The sequence below is a fragment of the Ornithodoros turicata genome, chromosome 5 (assembly GCF_037126465.1).
Source record: "Ornithodoros turicata isolate Travis chromosome 5, ASM3712646v1, whole genome shotgun sequence".
NCBI lineage: Eukaryota > Metazoa > Arthropoda > Arachnida > Ixodida > Argasidae > Ornithodoros > Ornithodoros turicata.
In genome coordinates, this window is record NC_088205.1 from 58,054,048 (window position 1) to 58,075,428 (window position 21,381).

At 44.6% G+C, this 21,381-nt stretch overlaps 1 protein-coding gene across 4 annotated transcripts in view; it reads right to left on the minus strand.

The window, feature by feature from the left end:
* LOC135394504 (la-related protein 1B-like) overlaps nucleotides 1-21,381 on the minus strand; it is a 64,482-nt gene that overhangs the window by 2,501 nt on the left and 40,600 nt on the right. For all 4 annotated transcript variants that reach the window (XM_064625276.1, XM_064625275.1, XM_064625274.1 and 1 more), the window contains exons 12-20: nucleotides 18,739-18,848; nucleotides 18,430-18,655; nucleotides 16,142-16,384; nucleotides 12,678-12,793; nucleotides 11,784-11,944; nucleotides 11,551-11,695; nucleotides 8,557-8,666; nucleotides 8,251-8,381; nucleotides 4,530-4,830 (exon numbers count right to left, since the gene is read on the minus strand). In XM_064625276.1, the coding sequence (XP_064481346.1) occupies nucleotides 4,573-4,830; nucleotides 8,251-8,381; nucleotides 8,557-8,666; nucleotides 11,551-11,695; nucleotides 11,784-11,944; nucleotides 12,678-12,793; nucleotides 16,142-16,384; nucleotides 18,430-18,655; nucleotides 18,739-18,848 (1,500 nt within the window). In that variant the 3' untranslated portion in view covers nucleotides 4,530-4,572. The remainder of the gene's footprint in view (nucleotides 1-4,529; nucleotides 4,831-8,250; nucleotides 8,382-8,556; nucleotides 8,667-11,550; nucleotides 11,696-11,783; nucleotides 11,945-12,677; nucleotides 12,794-16,141; nucleotides 16,385-18,429; nucleotides 18,656-18,738; nucleotides 18,849-21,381) is intronic.

A 21,381-nucleotide genomic window follows, 5' to 3' on the forward strand; every position in this document is an offset into this window, starting at 1 on the left:
ACTTATCCGACTACATTACCAGGAACGAACCTGCTACAACTGGATTTTGTCTCGGTTATCCGGAGTAAGTCATCCGTATCCGGACAGCAAGTACGAGGACCAATCTTTCGGGACCTAGGTCATTCTGATTCGCTCATCGGGAAATGTGTCAACGTCCTCTGTCCCTGGCACGTGCTGTGTTCACATTGTTCCGGAAAAGGGTCACATCTCACCGGGGCATTCTGTACCGTTTGACTCCCCTTTCTTCGGAGGTCACTTCCCTTTGGTGGGTGCTGGCACAGGGTAGAGATGGTTGACGATAAGTGGAAGAGGTGCCCATATACACAGGGCGCAAGAAATGCACGTGTGAATGTCAATGTCCAGGCTGGCCGAAAGCATTGCCTGTCTTTTGGCTTATGCCAAGGACGTTTGCAAATAGACACAAACATGTGCACAGGACCAACTTTTTGAGACGTTACCCTTCTTTGAGCACAGCAGGTGCCATGGCTGTGACCAAACAATGTCACACGCGTGCCTGCTAATTTCAAGCAGACAGTTCATTTCGCGTGAATTTTTGAAGTAACGATCTTTTACTTGAGAGGTTGAGAGGTTACTTGGTTGAGACTTTGTGTTGTGTCGTCTGTTTTTCGTCTTTTTTCCCAGTCTCGGGTTTTCGTCATGGATCTTTTACTTGTTTCCGACGATAAAGACGTCTCCCAAATTTTTGGGTTTCCCGGAAGTTTGCTTGGTTCAATTTTCCAGAAATTCGTTATCTGGACGAAAAGGGACGACTCCCGAGGTATCCGGATGATCGAGACATGACAGTACATGTAAACAAGACAGTGATATAACGATCGCCACATAACCACTTGCTCGTGCGTAGCGATCAGAGTTTTCCCGGCGGCTGGTAAAATGAGTGAAAATCGAGAAGCAAGAAGTCCCTTCGATTTGGCCTGCACCACTGGCACTAGTTCAGGGGAGTGCCGACATGGTGCCAAGAGGGTGCGCTGCCGACTGAGACAGTGCAAGTGTAGGTTCAGCACTAGCGCTTCCAAAACAAACAAGCGAGTGCAGGTACAGGCTAGTCGTCTGCTGCCAGCACTGCGGCCACTGTCGTGTTCTTTACGCTTGTCTTTCCTTTCATGTATACTGTTGGTGTGATTTGTATTTCATGCGCTTTACTAGTCATTGGTATAAGTGTCTGTTATGGCTCTGTACCTGTAAGCAGAACTGGAGCTGCTGGGTTCATACACTAACAACGAGTTGTTGACGTATGCATTCCATTTGCTTGCACGGAAGGGAAGATCGCATTTGTGTTTCCGGCTATCACGGGGACATTGTGGGAAGATACTACGAATAGGGGTCTTGTTTTTCCTGCTCTGTCCTTCATCTCTGTATATTTTTATGAAAAAAAAAAAAAAGATTCTCGGGCGCTCCAAAGCTTGTGCCTTTTTCCAACACAGCAAAGACAAGTGTAATATGCTTCCCATGCAGGCAAAAATTAGAATCATCCGTTCGGTAGGTCTCAGATATGACCGCATTATCGCTACCCACATGCTTATCGCGACAATGCAACTGGTATTGCATCGTGCAAATATCAAGGAACCGTCAGCGTTACAGGTATGTCATCTGCTCCACGTGCACTCATACTGCACTTTTTATCCACCAAGTGCAGCCCTCCCGTGAACTCGTGCAGACTAGTGCTGCACCGTTACAAAACGAATACGAGGGTGCAGAGGGCACTAGAGGCACTGACAAAACGAATATGGAAGTGCTGAACCGTCTGAACTAGTTCAACGAGTACAGTCAAATCAAAGATACCTAAGATTCCATTTTTTCATTGAAAACAAGTTAAGGTGGAATTTCCAAGAACCTTAGCCACCGTGAGCATTAATGTGAGAACGTGGTGCGTTTATCAGCGCATAAATGACAGGGATTAGATGCACGCGTTGCCAGTTGCGCAACTTTGAAGGGAGGGAAGTAGAGGAGGTTGCTCCCTCTCCACATCGTTCTCTTGCCCTCAAGTTGTCTTCTGGTTTGCTACATGCTACGATGGCGTCTGTGCTTCCGGGATTTTTTTTAGGAGAGGCACGTGTCTCGACTCGAAGTTGCACATGTTAAGCGGATTTTGTACTGGTGCAAAACCCCGTTACAAAGTGCCGTGCGTTGCAAAATGTGAGTTGACAGACAGTTGCGTGTCACCACCCAAACATGCGTCGACGAATTACCCATAGTCGAGGTGCCGCGTCCAAATTTTTTTTCTCTTGTTCCTATTCTTGAGTGTTCTTCAGATGTGTGGAATTGTTCGAACAACAAAACCCTTTCATCAGATGTCGAAAAAGTGAGTGAAAACCTGTGAAAAAAACCTGTGAAAAGGCACTTCGCACGCATGAGGAACACGTGCAGATATATCTTCTGTTTGGAGAGCACCACCGGAGGAGACGAAACTATAGTATGAGATTAGACTGACGATGCGAAGATAGCACGTCTTCTCGAGCAACACGGACGCACTGAAACACACGATCTGCCGCGACCTCCAGCCATGGATGGTCATGTCGCGAAACAGGTGTTACGGGCTAATTCTTTGCGCTGCTTTTAAAGGAAAATGAGAGAAGAAAAGCCCAAGGCCCCAATTTTCCGGGAGATTGGATGGTGCGTAGGTGGCAGGTATGTATCATTTACTGCTCTGACTTCTTATCTTCTGTGCCCATTCATCTTCCCATACGCCATCTGAGAGCACATCCTATTTTCTATGTTAACATCGCAAGTAACTGTGCTCCGGTACTGTGCTCAGGCAAAACCATGGCGGTGACATTTTTTCGCCTTATTCGCCATTTACGTCATCTTTTTCTAACATTAATGCACAATCACATTAGCCAGTAGCATTCCTACACTTTCCCGATGTTTGCTTTCTATTCTTGATGTTTTGTTTTTATTCTACTACCATGTTTAATCTGTCTTTGATCTGCTTGGTGCACCATCCTGTAGGTTTGTTTGAAACCTAGAAAAACTAAACTACGGGCACTGCTGTTACATGTGCTGTGACTGCCTTCAGAGGTGCCTAGTTCAGGATTCATTCGTTCGAGCTTGGTACATGAATGCCAAACAGGGTTTCTTGCCAACACAGAGTAGAACAAACAAGAAACATAAGGATACTGACATGTCAAGTGCCACAACACGCATCATAACAAAGTATAATCACGCTTTGCACGCTTCTTTGGACTGTAACCGAAATTAGCAGCATCAGCGTCCTCCTTCCAAGGTAATTGTAAATAGGTAAAAGGTAAAATACAAAAATGCCGCCGGGTCCACGAGGGAGGTAGTAAGAACAAAATTCAAACAGTTAGGTGCACCTAAGTTTAATGACGAGCTTTCGTGCAGGATCTGCAGACTGGCCTAACAAAGTGCTGACTCGTTCACGATGTCGCACAGAGTCGGAAAAGCGACAGCATCACGTGACCGCAAGCTTCGTAAAATTTGCGCCATCGTGCAACAGATGGCACTCTGGGCTGGGGCGCGCTCCTCGTACATGCTCTGGTTGATGGAAAGAGTGAGGTTTCACCTCCTAGTCGTCTTTCTCCGTGCATGGGGGCGACGGAAGATACGGAATAGCCGCTAGAGACGCAAAGGTATTATTTCCTTATTCGTTCGTTCCTCAAGTAAGGACCTCCCCCCACTTAGGGCAGCCTCATTTTAAAAAAGAGGGAGGGCCAAACAGCACAATTATTTGCAGTGGTAAGAGCAAAACAAATGCTGCTGTTGCAGTGTTGCAGCTGTGAAGCATCGCTAATTCGAACTCACTTAACTTGAGATCACGGTTAGTTCACATGTTCGCAGTAGTCCAGCGTTCATACAGTGAAAACTAACCTCATAATTTAAAGCATCTACACCTCATGACACGCTTAATTCTGAATATTTTCCGTCGGACCACCTTGAACGTTGGAAGTCATGTACTGGCCAGCAGAAGCCAATCGGCTAACGTACCTTCTCCACGTTCAACTAGTATTTCCAACTGTTAGCTACGGAGAACCCGCGCCAAAATCATCACTTCGCGTCGTTCAGTAACACTGCGACAACGGCTACAATGTAAGGTCATGCTGAAGCATAAGACCCTCACAATAAAGGAAAAAGTAGCAATCACTGACACAGCGAACGATGGAACATGATCAAAAGACGAGCCTGGCATATCCATTTGGCGTGTTGCTAGACGTGCCGTAGTTTTCAGAGGTGTTGGCTTCCATTAATGCTCTGCGCAACTTTATGGAAGTGCATGGCGTGTGCAGCGAGGTCATGGACCTGATATGTTGACTTGAACGGATGGCTACTTCCTACACCAGATACAGCACCTGGCAATTACTGCACCTGCTCAAATAAAGGTATGCTTTCTAGTTCCTGTCTGCATCTGGTTAATTTGGACACCAGGCTAAATACCTCTATACACACGACTTCAAGGTAGCAAGGTTTTACTGTACATCCAGAGCCCACGGCATCACAGCATTGTTCTTTCTCCCATGAGGAGATTGTGTGATCAGCAGAGTCTATGTACTCACCAACTTATGTACGAAGCCAGCAGTTGATATTCAGACTAGTCTTTTACTTCGCAGCCCCCACCGCAGATGCAGAAACAACTTTTCCTGTCCGTGCAGCTGAACTAGCAGATCCCCCTTGACGACCTCCTCTCCTGCCTCCTGTCCTGCCCCCACGCATGCTGTCTCCCGTATTACGACGTTGTGAAGTGGGCTCCTTACGCTGAGATGGTTCCGACGTTGCGTTCTGTGTTTCTGTCTGGTTCATTCTGTAAGCCTGCCGCTGACGTTCAGCTTCTTTCTCCTTTTGAGCAAGAACTGCGGCCTATGCACAGCAAACAATATATAGCTTAAGTACACCAATTGTCAGAGCGCTGAGGAAGTATAAGCAAGAGTGGATGCTTTCAAAGAGATTGTATTTATTCGATTTGTTCAGTGGTGTTATGTGTATGTAGGGTGACAGTTTTCTTTTTTTCTCATTTCTACGATATTGCTGAGGAGCAGAAATGGTGCAAATTGCGTAAGACAAAGATGACTCTGTTTCAGACACCAGGTTCTCATGTGCCACAAGCAATGCACAAATGTAAGGCATGAAGTAGTGAATCACAGTAACTCAGCAGAATCTGGAAGTATTGGATTGGACTCCATCACAGCCACTTTAAAGGGGAACTGAAGTCTGAAAATTTTTCCTCGCTGGATAGGAAAGATGTCGTGACCTGGACACGAGCACAAAAGGAACAGGATTCATCCGTTGTGTCGTTCATAATTTATGAGTGAAAGAAACCGCAATTTATGCTTTCCATCTCGTTCCCCTTCTTAAAAAGGGCAACAATGTGGTCGACAGAAACTAGAGCCGTGCGAATAGCACAATTACGAAATCGAATCGAATACAAATATCTTAGAGACACTGCGAATCGAATTCAAATTGCTTATTTCAATTTCAAATCGAATTCGAATATCTTGCTTTCGAAAATTTAGTAACTTTGTGCCCATCGGGGGACTGCTGCTCCTAATGGGGCAGCCTACAGCTTTTCAGTCAGAATGAAATATAAGAAAAAGAAGCCCATCTACTTAATGTACTGGAGCATGCATTACACAGCTTGGTGTGCATCCTTTGATTTATATGGTTGCGTTTGTACTTTCTGTACTTTTTCTAAACTGCTAATACCGTATTTGACCGCATATAATACGGACCCGTGTATAATGCGAACCAATGTCCCACGGCAGAAAAACTACTTCGAACCCATAAGCAATGCAGTGCAAATTTTTTGCATTCCCGTACGATAATAGTTACAACTGCACATGCACAGCTGGACAAGTGGATAGAATGCGAACAGTTTCCAAAAGGTTATTGAATTTGAATTGATTTTGAATTTATTGAAAAAGACATCAGTTAACACTCGCCGCTTATGTGTTTTAAACGTCGCTATCGCTGTCTGACGATGAGGATTCCAATGACTCCTTGTCACCAGGCTCCTCGTAAACAAACGAGTCATCGGCACCATCAATCATGTTCGTTATACTGCTCTACTCCAATGACGCAGTAACGACCAATCTTGGCAAATTGTGCCGTGCATATGCTTCCCACTGACAAAGAAGTGATAGTGACAAAGTCTGCCTCCTCAGCCGCCCAGTGGGCTGCCTTAGCTTCCAATATAACTTGATAACAGCTGATAACAGCTTCCAACATTTTCAGGAACTTTTGATTTTCCAAACGCATATGTCCAAACCAGTACACACAGACATGTATGTGAGAGAGAGACGCAACGCACTTTCAGTTTGCCTTCGTCACCGCAGGCAGGGAAGGGCAGACCGAAAATCTGGACCGCGAGAGGCCTGTAATGGCGACTCTGGTGTGAAAGTGCCACGTATATAATGCCAGCCTGCGTACAATGTGAACCCATTTTTGATGGCTTGTTTTCAAGGTAAAAAACGTTGCATTATATGCGGAAAAATATAGTATTTCCCTTTCTTATGGAACTCTGGAAGTTGTGAATACAGTCGAACCTCGATAAAACGAAACTCACGGGGACCGCAATTTCTTTCGTTGTATCCAACATTACGCTGTATCGAATTGAAGGTCACGAATCGCGATCTTCGCGAGGGCGCGCACTGTACATAAGCGTCGATAACTCCCGCTACGATACAGAAAAGTTTTTCTTGAAATATTATAACAACTACAAATACAGCACCAAACAACACTTACGGCATTTTATTCTTGTGTGAAATAGCTGATTATTCGCGTCTGCGTCATGCCTAGAAGAGGCGCTGTCACGCATTGTTCGTACGCCGCCAAAGCCTCCGCAGCGTTCGCCATATCGTGTCGCGATCCTGCACACTACAGTCACTACCGCACACCTTCCAAGCACGTCTGTGGCAGTGCGTCTTCCGTAAGGCTCTTCGTTGCTACGACATGTTTGTCCCCGTGAAGAAAATCTGGCTGATTTCGTCACGTAGGCCACCACGCGAACAAAGCGTTTCCCACACACGCGCGTTGGCGCCTCGTGTCTCGTGCTCTTTTTGTCCTGTGCATGGCTGCGACCGGACACTTCAAAACCAGCGCAAAAAGGAGAAACCTCCGAAGGAAAATCCCAAACCTTCCAATGACTCAGACTTCCTTTTGTAGTCATCAGATTCCTCCCGACCCTAATCGCGCGTGTCATCCTTCGCCGCGGGAACAGGACGCAGCTTGCGCCCTTTGTTTTCATGACCCTGAAATCGGCTTCGGGGTCATAAACCTTATCTCGTTCTTTCGCTGTATCGAGGCGGCGGCTAAAAAGTATTTCGTTGTAGCGGGAAATAAAATACATTGATCTCTATGGCCCTCTGCCGGGGAATCCAAATTATTTCGCTCTATCACGAATTTCGTTATATCACGTTCCGTTGTAACGAGGTTTGACTGTACATTTATTGGCATCTAGGTATAGCGCACATCGTACAGTAGGACCTATACGACGCGATCTTGACAACAGATAACAGTTGGAGGTTGATAGCAACCATTTTTGCAATTTTAGCGGGTCTGGTGGCCTTTCTTCACATAGGAATCAGTCTATGCATCACAATTTCATTTCCAGCACATTTCATTGTACTTGCAAGCACAGGGCAGTGATCAGGGTGCTTGCACCCAGATCGCCGCAGAAGTCGCGGCTCCCTGATGTCGTTGAAGCGGAGATGGACGCTGACTGATCTGATAGCAGGTGAAACGTAATGATGTCCATTCCCACCGGGCGGATACGTTTCATGGTTTCAGGTCGGCATGAAACCCAACACGTCGCTACTAGTATTGCACAACACGTTTCGCTATATAAGAATTTTTGCGGATGCCTTCGTCTCATCCACAATGCTGATGTGGCAGTGCTACGCTACGTTTCAGGAATATTCGAACACTTTGAATACTCAAAATCGCCTGCGAATACTGTTCGAATAGCATCAACTACACGATTTGAATTCGAAATTTCAAATATTCGCATAGCTCTAACTACAACGATTTGTCCAATAATTATGGGAAGTCGTTTGAGGAGACCAATCCCAGGCCTCTCTGCATTGTTGCACTTCTTGAGAAGGAGAGGGAAGGTCTAAATTGTGGTTTCTTTTGCTCATAAATCGCAAATGACACAACAGGTGAATGCCGTTCCTTTTGAGTTGGTGTCAAGGAATCTTTTATTCCGCATGGGTACATTTTTGCACTTTAGTCCCCCTCCAATGATAGCAAAGGGTATCACAAAGAAAAATAAAGTCTACTTACATCTATTCGGAAGTCATCTATGCTTTTGTATTGCTTGAGCTTGGCATCTAGCACAGCGTCCACCGGATAACTATGGCTGTGCTTGTAGTACTTGCGGAAAGCCCAGAACTTTTCTAGTCCATACAGCTGACCTGTCACCAACAGAACACCACCATATGCGTACAATACACAGTAATTTTCTCTCTATTACTACTCTGCACCCTCTGCAGATGGCCCGTAAAAGCTGTACTCTGTAGATGCAGAGTGTAGACTTTCGTGCTTTACCATTTCAAACACCGAGTACGTGCACAACAAATTATCTCTTACCCATTTCAACATCCTTAAGGGTCTCCTGCTGGAAGTCCTGATACAGGTCATTGCGGAAGTGTTTCTCCAGGCCATAGCTGTAGAACCGGAAGAGGCACTCCAACCCATACCTAAGACAACGCACAATAAAAGAAACACTTATGACTACAGCAAGTATGTATGTACGGAGAGTAGACTTCCATTAAGTGTCACAACGATAAAAAGGACTGCCAGGTACACAAAACACAAGAGTAAAAACCGGGCTGGTGTACTTAAAAAGGGGAAAAAAGGGGGGGAAAACTATACTTGACGTTTCGGGCGGTCGTTCTTCATCAGAAAAAAGGGGGAACAGGACGTTTTTACTCCTGAGACTTCCATTAAAATGACCCTGAAGGGACCACAAAATTGCCATATTTTCTGAAATCTAAGATTATGTTTCCAAACTCGGAGGTCATTTTAGCTTCACATCCTAGCACCAAGAGAGGACCAGTGGAGAAAATGTCCGCCCGTTCAAAGACAGAACGGGATTGAACGGGATGGGATTACACTGTGTGTCCAGAGTGGCGTTAAAGTGCCCACGACGAATTGAATCTGGCGTCCTCAGAATCCTACCAAATTTACGCAGTTTTCAATTAGTGAGTCTCCAAAATATTGTTTCTGTACAACATAGAAGTAATCCTAAATTAATTTCTAGTTTTAGAGATGTCATTGGACAACCAATCTACCAAAGCGTCGTACAACATCGCTGCTCTCCTCACCCCAGCTGCTGGCAGTGTTCCAATGTGTAGCAGAAAATGCTGTTGCTAGGAGAGACATCAGAGCTCCCAGTGACATCATCTACTCTTGGATGATCCGACACCATGAAGTTATGCGGGCTTCTTGGAGAATTTGTGCAAGCATGTAATGTTCACTCACAGTATTTATATTTTGCCTATCTTTTATCTAGTATATTTTATTTAATATCTATCTTCTCCCGTTCCAGGTATCGGAAGTGAATGCGAGAAGATTGGTAGAACGACAGGATGAATGTATGAGCTGCATTAAGAAGGCCTTCACTTGACCAAAGCCATCAACCAGTACTGTATAGGGCCCTGTGTCTTAGGGTAAAATCTGGTTAAACCTGGTTAAACCTGGTTAAACCCGTTTTTACAATGGCGGTAAGGTGGAGTGGGCTTCACCTAACTCTTGGATGTAATGAGGTGAAGCCCACTTGCAGAATTGAGATAACCATACCTTGCTTCAGTACTATTCAAGAAATATTCGAAAATTTCGAATACTGAAAATAAGTTGCGAATAGCATTCGAATAGTATCAGATATTTGTTTCATATTCACATTCGGCAATATTCATATTCAAATGAATATTCATATTTGGCAATATTTGCACAGCTCTACTGTAAATAAATATTCTGGAAAGAAACAGCCTTCTATATTTCCGCCATCGCGTGAATGTGAACGTGCAGCAAGGCCTAACGAGCCATGACGCGTTCTCCGACGTAGCTAGCACGCGCTGCCAACGCATCAGGCCCTCATTCAGCGCTGCTCCTTTTAGTTCCAACTCTGCTTTATTTGAACAAATCTTCAGTCCCCTTCAAGTTCGAAACAGCAGGATTGCACTGTATCTGTATTTCTAACATACTGTATTTATTCGATTCTAAGGCACCCACAATTCTAAGGCGGGGGTGCTGTTTAGGTATCCAAGTGAGAGAAAAACTCAGACTCATCTGTAGTGGGGGCCTAGAACGACACTTATTTTGCAAACAAAATTCACACACTATCACCAAGCCATTCGTGCTTTCTTTGTTGTTTTCGCATTCCCAGAGTTCATCGTTCTCGAGTCCATCAAGCGAGTTCGAGATGCAGAGCTTTTTGAAGGATGCCTCAACCATTTTCTCCGGAATAGCAGCCCAGGCATCGACAACCCACTGGACCACTGTTGGTGGTGACGCCTGCTTCAAACGTCCTGTTGCTGTTAGGGCCACGTTGTCCGAGCTGATCCATTCGTTGTAAAGACGCCGCACGTGATCCTTAAATGGTTTATTAAGGCACACATCCAAAGGTTGGAGTTGGCTAGTTATACCTCCGGGAATGACAACCAGCTACATCTTTTCTTGCTCAAGCTTCTTCTTGACTGCCTCCATTAAATGCCCCCAAAACGCGTCCAGAACGAGCATGGCCTGCCGGCCAGTCCTCTTGCCTTGATTTGAATCATTTCCGTCGTCACCGCGAAGAAGCTTTTTCTCCTGTCCATGACGAACTCCACCAGCCACTCCTCCAGTTCAGGAAATGTTCCCTTCTACCAGCCAGTGAAGCCTTTCCTCGTGGCTGAGCACGTGAACAAAGGTTCTTTGTTCTTCCTCCAGCGACGCACGTTATTTTCTGGAACCTTGTGTTTCCTCCCAGCGGCACAGTTTCCAAGCACTTCCGCGTCTAGTACGACCTTTCTCTTGAAAGCAGCATCTTAGTGCACACGCCGGCTTGCCATGTCTGAGGATTGTTGAGATTGAGAATCGCGGTTGAGATGTTGAGATCAATTGCAGCAACTGCAACTGAACTGATGGATGACGAAACGAAAGGGGGAAGGGAGAGGAAGTCGGCGAGAGGGGAACAAGGGGAGAGGGCGCTTGGCAGTCGGCTCAGTCGGGCGATGACCGAGGAAAAAAAGCTACGACTACGAATCTACGGCAGGGGGTTGCTTTTGGGCTCAACATTCGCGAAAAAAAAAAAAAGACTCCCCTTAGAATTGAATAAGTACGGTATATCATGTCATATATCATGTAGTGTTGGACAAATGTTTACAGAATACATAGCAGTGTCATTTCAAGTCGCAAGACTACTACTCTTTCATTAAGGTCATCATTAAAGCCTTCAGAGACTTTAACTAGCCAACCCTTTGAACTGTAGCACGTGCCCCTTCCATCTGTCACAAGGTGTCACAGAGAATGATGGTGCATCCACGTTCCATTAACTTTTGTCCATCACTGTAAACAGTAATGTCTGAAAACACGGGACTATACCTATATCCTGCCTGCGCGTCCTCGGAGGCCAGCCGCCTGAATTCTTCGTACATGTTGCGGTTGAAGTGTTCTCTCAAGAAGAAAGACCAGAAACGGAACAGCGTATTCATTTCTTGAGACTGGCCCACTCCTAGCCTCTTGCGTTCTGAAACACATCACATTCGATTGCTCACAGACGATGCTTTGAAATACCGACACCCAGGTTACAGATTGGTAAGTTAACCAAAGGGTACCTTTTAAGCATCGGCTGCGGTACTTATGATAGACCTGCTGGGTGAAGCCGTTCTGTTTCAGCAAGGCATGGCTTGGATGTTCAAACGCAGGAAGGGAATGTGGAGTACTGAGAGAAGGGCCTCCCCATTCAATGTGCCCAGTAGGCGTAGCTCCACTCTCACTATAAATGCAAGGTAAAGTTAGTGCTGTGAGTAGTCTGTTAATGACATGCGACAAAAACTTTTTGGCACTCAAACAAAAACATTCTAAGTTTCATTGAAACACAGGAACAAGAACTTTATTAGGAGTTTCATTGAAATATGCTTAGCCACTACAGTATTTTTTTCTCTCCTTCTCTCTCATGACGTTTCTTTTTCTGTTGCCATGGTTGCAAGCAGTGACTGCTTACAAAAACAAATTAGCAATGAACATTTCGGCGCTGCACCAGACCGGGCACGACAGGACTAGACTTGTGATCACCAAGTGGCCACACTTAGAATAAACATCCCAGTTATCACAAACAGTTTTTTCATCTTCCAAAATTTTTTTTAAAGAGCCTTATGGAGAACACCCCTTTACTGCAACAAGGGCAATTTCCTAAAGCCAGCTTTACCTCATGCATGGAAGCATCAGATGAAGCCCACTTTCGGATTGCGTCGTTCATATTCATGGAATAGTCAAATATTCGAAAAATTTAACATTGGATATTCGATTCGAGAATCGAATAGTTCAAGCATTTCACAACAGATTTCAATTCGAGAACTCAAATATTCGCAAACCCCTCCAGAAAATTACACTTGTCCAATAGGTGATTGACTAGAGCGCAAAAAAAAAAAAAAAAAAAGATTTGTTGTAGCATTTTTTTTGTTCAGAAGGCGTTCATTCTAAAGGAGCCTAGAGTGAAGAGTACCCACCTGAATGATTCAGTGCGAGAGCGAGACGGCTGGTGTTCCCGGATATCAAGCACCCAGCCAACATGATGTTCCACAGGAGGATTGCTGCTGTGGCGAGTCTTTTGCTTGCGTGGGGTCTGAGAAACGAGCAGAACACACTGATCATTCATGGTGCTTGAACTGCATTGTACAAATTCAGATTTTTTACCAATATTGAACTATTAACCAATTCTAAGCACCTCCAAAATTGTACAAGTTGGTCTAAAAAAATCCTTTGCGCGCAAACATTTGCGGGGGCATTAAAATGCAAAAACAAGTTCACTTCAACTTACGTTACATGCTATGTTAATTTCGTACTTGTTATCATAATTCAAAACTGATTCCGTAATAGAGCTACAATCGAAATTATACTGAGCTCTTTCTTGCTTTGGCGCTAAGCAGTGAGAGTCGTTTCAGCTCGTGCATTAGCATTTTTAGACCATGCTGCGTATGCCACGCCATGGAGCAGTTCCGGTGAAGAAAAAAAAAAAAAAAAGGCGCGCGTTGTGAAGCGGACTGTCGTCGCTGTGTTTCGGTATTGAAGAATGCAGCGGTGCGCATCATGCTGCGCATATATACGGGACACTTAAGATCGGACCCGTCCCCAACCCATACGGCCACGATAGGTATGCGCACGCTTCTCCTGCTGTCTCGTTGGATGCCGCCATTCTTTGCCGCCTGGGTAGCCTGAGGATCCCATTCGTTGCCGCCACAGATGGTTTTCATTGTGTTTTTCTTCTAAAGTGTAGCGCTGCGTGAATTAATCTTGCTCGCATTACACTAATTGAAACATGGACTTTCATTTGAGAGCAAGTTGTTTTTGCAGTTTAGTGCCCCTTTAAGAGCTTCCTCCCACTCTGCATGTGCAACTGTGTTACAGATCATCGTACATATTATCTCATGGCTATGAGAGCAGGGTTGACAGTTTTTCTACAGAGTGTAACACAGAGTTATCATACTCTTGATTGCTTTCGGACCCAAAAGGAGGCACGAACCTACAGCTATTCAAAGAGCAACAAAATCATAACATCGTAACGTAATCGTTCCAGCCATTGGCTTGGGCTGCAATGTTTAAGAAATGCGAGGAGTTTTTTTATTCGACATCACAGAACCATATCTGGGGAAAAAAGCCACGAATGCTCAGCGAGTATGTCATGAGGAAGTTGCGAAGAACCGAAGAATCGTTTGTGTGTCAGGCTGGGAATGTTGATGAAATGGAAGTGTACCTGGGTGTGCCAAGGCATACAATTGTAAACGGGGTACAGGCAATACAGGGCACCGTTCATACAATGGGACATGCGCAACTGCGTGCACCTGAGGAACTGTGCAGTACCACCAACAAGAGAAAGCCACACTGGAAGTTGAAGCAAGACATGAACCATGACGTGCAAGACTTTGTGCATGTGAAACCGAAAGTGACCAAAAGGGTACTTTCATCACGGAAAAACCCAAGAAGTCTTGCCTTCTTATCTGTGCACAGGCTTTTCAATTCTGCATCACTTGCAGCCCGTTGATTCTCGGTTGAAATAACTATCTCCGCCCTCATTTTCAAGGAGTCGGTCTACACTTAAGGAATTCCAAGTTCCCTTGCTGCAAGGCTTCTCTCTTTTTGATCAAAGGTAATCAATGATTTCAAGGGCCTACGCAAAATCCTCAGTGTGTCTGTGACTTGCAGAGTTTTCATGCGACTGTATTTCATAGTCACCATCCACTGACTATACAGTTGCAGAACATCCTCTTCTAAGGGTTTGTTCACAGCAACATCCAGTGGCTGCAACATGAGTTCTCCTCTAGCATCACAGCCATGTCGGTATGACGATCTGCAAACTTATCTTCAATTGGCACAACTACGTGTCCATGAGATCTTCACGAAACCGCATGAAGGCCACACAAAAACACACACACACACACACACACACACCAACCAACCAACAAAAACCAACTGAGTTGAAACGATGGAGAAATTTATGCAACATAACTGGAACAGTAATATAAGATTTAGTGACTCTCTGGGGGTGATAAGATAATGCATGACACAACCAATGACGAATACGAGTGAGTACAAGATCGACATTCCTGCCTCTCTTCTAGCCAATGGAGAATCACATGCAGCAGATTGTGCCCTCACGGCAGGGTTGTTTGGATTTGATCCACATGGATTTTATCCTGTGGATTTTTTTTAATGTTATCTACACAATTTAATCTGGATTTTTAAAGAGATTTTGTCCAGATGCGACGTGAAAGACAATCTTAATTCAGCGTCATATGGAAAACTCCCGCCTTATTTTATTGTAGTGCTGGCTGTTTACAAACGTCCAGTTTAATCACATTAACTTCTAACTTTCTGTTAACTTTGTCACTTTTTAACTTGACTTTTTGAACTTTTCAGATTTAACATTTTCCCGTTTTTCTTCTACTTCTGCCCATTCAGGGAGAGGCTTTCATCTCCTTCCTGGAGGCATGTTAACTGAAGTACGACAGCTAATCCAGGCATGTAGCACCTACCTATTCACCCACATGTGCATGGGACTCTACCTTTCAAAACAATGAAACAATGGAAACTCTTTCAATATTACTGGGACAGGCAGTTTCATAAACCAAAACTATGAGAGGCCACCCAAAATCAAGAAAAACAGCAAAACACATTTGTTTTTACTCTGTGCCACATTTCTAGGCTGGTCTATATTCTCCAAAAATATAGAAAATATCCAGGTTTTATCCAAAAAAGCCTACTGGAGAGGATCTTTTTAAAACTATCCAGATTTTTGTCAACCCTGCCTCACGGACAACATGAGACATTGTGAAATCAAGCCTGCAGGTACCATATTTGCTCGAATCTAACGTACATTTTTTTATTTTTTGCAAAAATAAGGGATGCACATTTGAATCGAGGGCAACCGTGACAGATAGCACGGAAGGAGGTTGAAGACATGTAGTGGCCCCACTTTGGTCGCGTTCACGTGGTGAAAAGTGAAACCATGCATCCCGTGGTTCTCCCGAAAATAGCGATCTCATTCCCTGTTCTCCCAAAGACAGTAATTGGGACCTTGACTACTTCCTTTGCCTGTTTTTTACCATCAGTTACGATGAAGCAGTTACGAGGTAGCATTAAAGAAGAAAGTCATCAACTCTGCCGAACAAACTGGGAATCTTTCAAGAAATGCTGTGTTACTAACGCGCTTGACGGCATGGAGGATGATATGCCGTGGTGCATGAAAGTGATAAGGAGTTGTCTGATGACCCTGACGATGACTACAAGAAATAAATACTTTTGTTGCTGGTATCTACCTTTTCACTCATGTTTACGGCATATTTTTTCACCCTCAAGGATGACGTGCGCTAGATTTGGGGGCGTGTTAGATTCGAGTAAATACGGTAAGTCAACAATAAAATTAGTGCATTGGGAGGTCAAGCTATAGCTTCTAATATGTCAATGAGATCCTTACCTTCTGGTCAATAGGTTGGGTAGTGCCCTCCTTGACGACTGGGTAAAAACGTGGTGCCACCTTGTTATCCTTGCGTGACCTTGGAGTTCTGGGCCCAGATACTGTGCTTCGTGGAGTATCCAAGGCAGCAGGAGGAGGAGGCGGTGGAGGCACTTCCTGAGAAAACTGGAATGGTTCTGGACTGGCTAGCCGTGCAAACTGTTCCTGGCTGACAATTTCCACTGACCGGTACTGCATCTCTTGCTGAAATGTGGCACCGTGCACAAAAATGTGTGAGCCACATAACACCAGGACAATGGTAGCATGTGACAATGACAGGAGCTGTTCCCCTCTTTGGATACCACGACAGGGTATCTACCAAACAGCAGCCTTCAAATTCCCGGACTTTTCCAGGCTTTCCCTGACTATTTCAAGCGAATTCCAAGACAACAACAAAAGGGAACTTTGTGCCTGCTCCTACGTTGTGGTACAGATCCCTCATAAAACGAGACCATTTATTAAGTATTAGTGAGGCTATCCCACTTTTCTGCCTCAGAACTTGTCGTATTGGTGAACTGCTACTCGTGGCAACGTTGTTGCGGCATCGCCGCTCAACCACTGGTCGGCACTTGCTAATTCGCCGTGCATCAACACGGCACTTGTCTGTAATTTTCCCTGACTTCTGCTGCTTTTTAGCTAAAATCCCTGACAATTCCCTGTTTTCCAGGTTGGTAGAGACCCTGCATGACATTCGCAATGTGTACCGTGAACTTTATGTAGGGTGTCCGGGGAGAACATGGAAATAGGATGAAGTACTTAAAACCTCCTGGGTGACAGTCATAAAAGGGTGGCAAGTGATATATTTTTGCGTTTCAAATTTTTGTGAAGATGTTATGAAAAATCCTCTGACTGATATGAATAGCGTGCTATGGCAATATGCTTCTGAATTTGTGAAGGAAAGTCCTGCCTTTACATGGCTATATGAAATTTTGCACTCAATTAATGTGGGACAAGAATTGCAAAGTGTGATAGCATGTGGCAAAGGCTTTTATGTGTGTTATGAACATGCACAACAATTTATTAGAATGACATTGAACGGCCGTGCCCCAGCTGGCACTTTGCGAGCGTGTCAGTGACACATTTATTTATTAAGCTTACAGTCGTGCCTCGTTAATATGGACCCCGTAAATATGAGCAACTCGAATTATGGACGATTTTTTAGAGAACCAAACTTTCTCCATGCATCTTCGCCTCGTTAATATGAAAACTTGCTTTTCGGACAATTGACGGTCCAGCAAGGTACAAGCCATATGTAGTCCATGTACTGTCATCTCGTTATTATGTACGGTATCGGTATAAAGGGCAAACCTCTCTCCACATTCTCCAGGAGAACTTTTGAATGTAGGATGTTCCATTGCACAAAGGGAGCTATGCACTCTCCTTCACAGCCATTCACAGGAATCATAAGAGGAAAGGGGTTATTTGTGGACCTGAATGACCTGGAAAATCCTGTATGACGTCATGACTGTTCCGAACACGTCCACAGGCGATTGACCCTCGTGCAAGGAGTTGTGCCTTCAGTTAAACAGAGCGTAGTCACATGGCAGCTTACGAGAACAGAGCTGGTACAGTTGTCAAGGCAAGTTGTCAGGCTCTGGCCTCGACAACTTGAGCAACACCAAGCCAACGGCCACATATGCAATGACACAAGAAGGACCACAAACGGTTCCTAAATTCTTTGAGGACAATGATTATGAGCAGCAGGCTCCACGTGTTGCCGACAGTTTGCTCAGCTTAAATCGATGTGCAACCAAGTGTACCAGCCAGCAGGCACTAATTCAGAAGCTTCTTCAATAAACCATAATTGTTTTTGTTCTTTCCTTGGTATTCAGTAATATGGACGATTCGCGTAATGGAAGATTTCGGTCGCGGACGAAAGTGTCCATATTAACTAGGCACGACTGTACTTATTACTTATAACACTAGTATTACTAATAAAGACGATACTTGTGCCAGATGAAAGAGGAGCAAGGAACAAATCACTGTTATGATATGAGAAAACGCGAGTGGCACGGAACGGTGACGTTTGCTCGTTGACCACAACGCAAGTAAGCCTCGCTGTTTTAAGACCCTTCCTCTCGAATACAAAGCCAACAGGAAGGCTTAGATGAAGCGAGGCACTTTCGCAAAATTGGGTGTGCAATTTATGATTCTCAAGGATCTGGTTGGGATCAAGATTGTGCTGAGATAGTCGCGTCTGAAGGAACAAAAAGAACAAAGAGGAAAGGTCCTTGCTTGGGTCAACTTACATGTTCCACTTTATTCCACAGGTCATCCTCATAGTAAAAGAGGCCATCATTGATGACCTGGGCTAGCTCCTGAGTCATCTTCACCCTGGTCGTCCAGTCCCCCGTTCGGTCATAACCCTCGTGTTTCCGCACAGAGGGACCTGTTGGGGCTGGTGGCGTCTGGGTCACGATGATGATCTTGTTCACCTCCGCATCACTGAACTCATAGTCAGAGTCGTCTTCGGACCTATCATTAAAGCACAGTTGTCACTGATATAAAAGCTCCTTTCTCAGAAACTGGCAACGACCAACTGAAAGCAGATGCCATACCAGTCAGTGAATGTGTTTTTTCTTCCATTCGGGGTATTTTCCAATTCCTCATCAAACTGGAATTCCAGTTCTTCCCTGTCTGCCCTGGCATCAGATGCTTCTTGTTTCATCTGAGGCAGCACATCATTGAACGTAAAGTGTTATTTTTGCTGTTTTGGCACCAACCAGAAGAGGCAATTAAAAAACGAGAGAAACCAATGTGCAAAAATCAGAATAAACAACAAACTTGAATCGCATAATGTACAGCACAATAATCATACACGTTCAAAATTTAAAGCAACCCTAAATGTGCACACACATGAACCAAGATAAATCAACACAGAGGTACTTGCACAGTTCTAATCTGTTGCACATAAAAAATAACACCCTGTATAGCTAGGGCCTGACTTTTTCGGGTTTTATTTTTGGCCAAATTCGGGGGGTAAATATCGGGCAATATTTTTCATTGGAAAATTCGGGTGTATTCAGGTTAAATCCCGTTACGGCATATTCTGTCGTCAGGAATTCGGGTGTATTCGGGTGATTTTTTATTGTTTAATAAAAATTTGTCTTAACGTGGAACTAATGTTTAGCAATGTTATCAAACTTTATTTTAATGCACGCTTATGAGTGTGCCACGCGACCCGGATGTTTTCGTGTAGATTCGGGTTAAACCCGAATTTTACAGATTTCGTTCGGGGGGTAAATATCGGGCGGATACAGGTTTAACCCTAAAAAATCAGGCCCTATGTATAGCTCATGCGTTCCTATCCCACAAATTTTTTTTACACATTCATACAATTTTCAAGCTCTGACAAAATGTCAATGTTTTCATGGCAGAAACCACAAAGATCTGGAGTAAGCTGAGGAAAGCCTTGTTCAAGCCTTTACGGCTCAGGCGGGCCTAGTAACATGTGCTATCTGGTTTAAATAAAAAAAATAAAAATAAAAACACCACCCCAACTCATTTCCGTACCAATGCACGAATTATACACAATGACCAAATGTGTTCAACAACACTGACATTTTTGGCAGAGCATCAGAATACACTTCACGCTCAAGGATAGTTATAAATAAGGCCCCTGGTTTTCTGCTACGGCAAATTCAAAATTCCATGGCGCAAAGTAGAGCCCTGCACCATCCGCGGATGGAAGCGGATATCCGCGGATTCGGATGAAAATTTAGCACTTTCTGCAGTGTGCGGATCGGATGCAGATGCGAAGGCGGCGGATCGGTAGCAGGTCGGATGCGGATATACCACGTGCTGTAATTTTTCCAACAGTAATTTATTTGTATTGCACGCCAACAGCGAGCGCACGCTCGCGTTCACCTCTGACCAGTCACAGCAAAGACGAGAGAGGAGGTATTCTGGTGTTTCGAACCACATGAGCACCAGCGAGGTAGCGTTCCACGCGTTCCAGAAGTCTCTCCCTATCGCGTTTGTTGAAAGGTTTACTTGTCGTCGTGAGTCCTTCTGTGACAGCATGTAGGCATCCGAAATTATGCAAACATCCTTCCGGCGGTTTTTACGCGTCATTCGAAACGTGCAGATTTTGCAGATCGGATGCGGATGGTACGTTTTGCTCAGCGGATCGGATGCGGATGTAAAGTGTTATGTATGCTGCGGATGTGGCCGAATGCGGATGCCAAAAAAACTGATTCGCGCAGGGCTCTAGCACAGACTTGTAAACCCTGCGATTTTCTGCGGCTAGGAGTCAACGCCTGCTTGAAATGGGAAACCTTATTTTCTTGGATAATGTTTGAACAAAAAATATTTTCTGAACTTAGACTCAAAGCACTGTTGTGGCTCAGCATTACACGATATCTTGTGTTCTCTGGGAGCGAATGCCGTCTGTCGCCTACAATCATTTTATACCTGCTGAAAGATCTTTCAGCATCAACAGAGTTTATAGGAATTGACAAATACTTGATCACAATAGACGCTAAATTCGGAGCAAGTACCTTCATTCCATTCCAAAACCCAATTACCATATTTACTCGCATAATTTGCGCACTTTTTCTAAAAAAAAAAAGAAAAGAAAAGTCGGAAAAGTTGGGGGTGCGCAAATTGCGCAGGAATGTTTGTTGCGATATTCAAATGGCATAAAATTTCAGAATTTTACTACGGTCTGAGGCTTCCAGTAGAGCGGATATTGATGTTATCACGGCATTGCGCAAGCACGAAAGTACTACCCAAATATCATTAGTCGTACTGCTAGTCGTACTTGACAACCGAAAGCACGTTATGTTCTCCAACTTTGTCACGTTGTGCTGTAAGATATGTCACAGCTAGAGGTGTGCGAATTTGAAAATTCGTAAATTTGCTATTCAAAGTTTTCGAATATTCGTAAAAGTTCGAATATTCGATTTTTTTTCGAATATCATAGCAGCTGATTACAAAGCTGTCGCATGCAGCGTGCTGGAATTTGTACGTTGCAGTATCTGCGCAGAACAAGAAAAAGGACAGCTGCAAAAGCGACGCGCGGAGCTTCCGAGGTACGCTCAGCTGCGAATGCGCCGCTACCGGCCGCTTCGGCAACCGAAACTAGTACAGTAGCACCCGCCATTTTAAAGTCCGCCCCATCCAAACCGCCGAACGCGAAACCGCGGTACGCTTCATGCATTGTCAGCACAGGCGCGGCTTTAATGGATTGCAAAAGAACT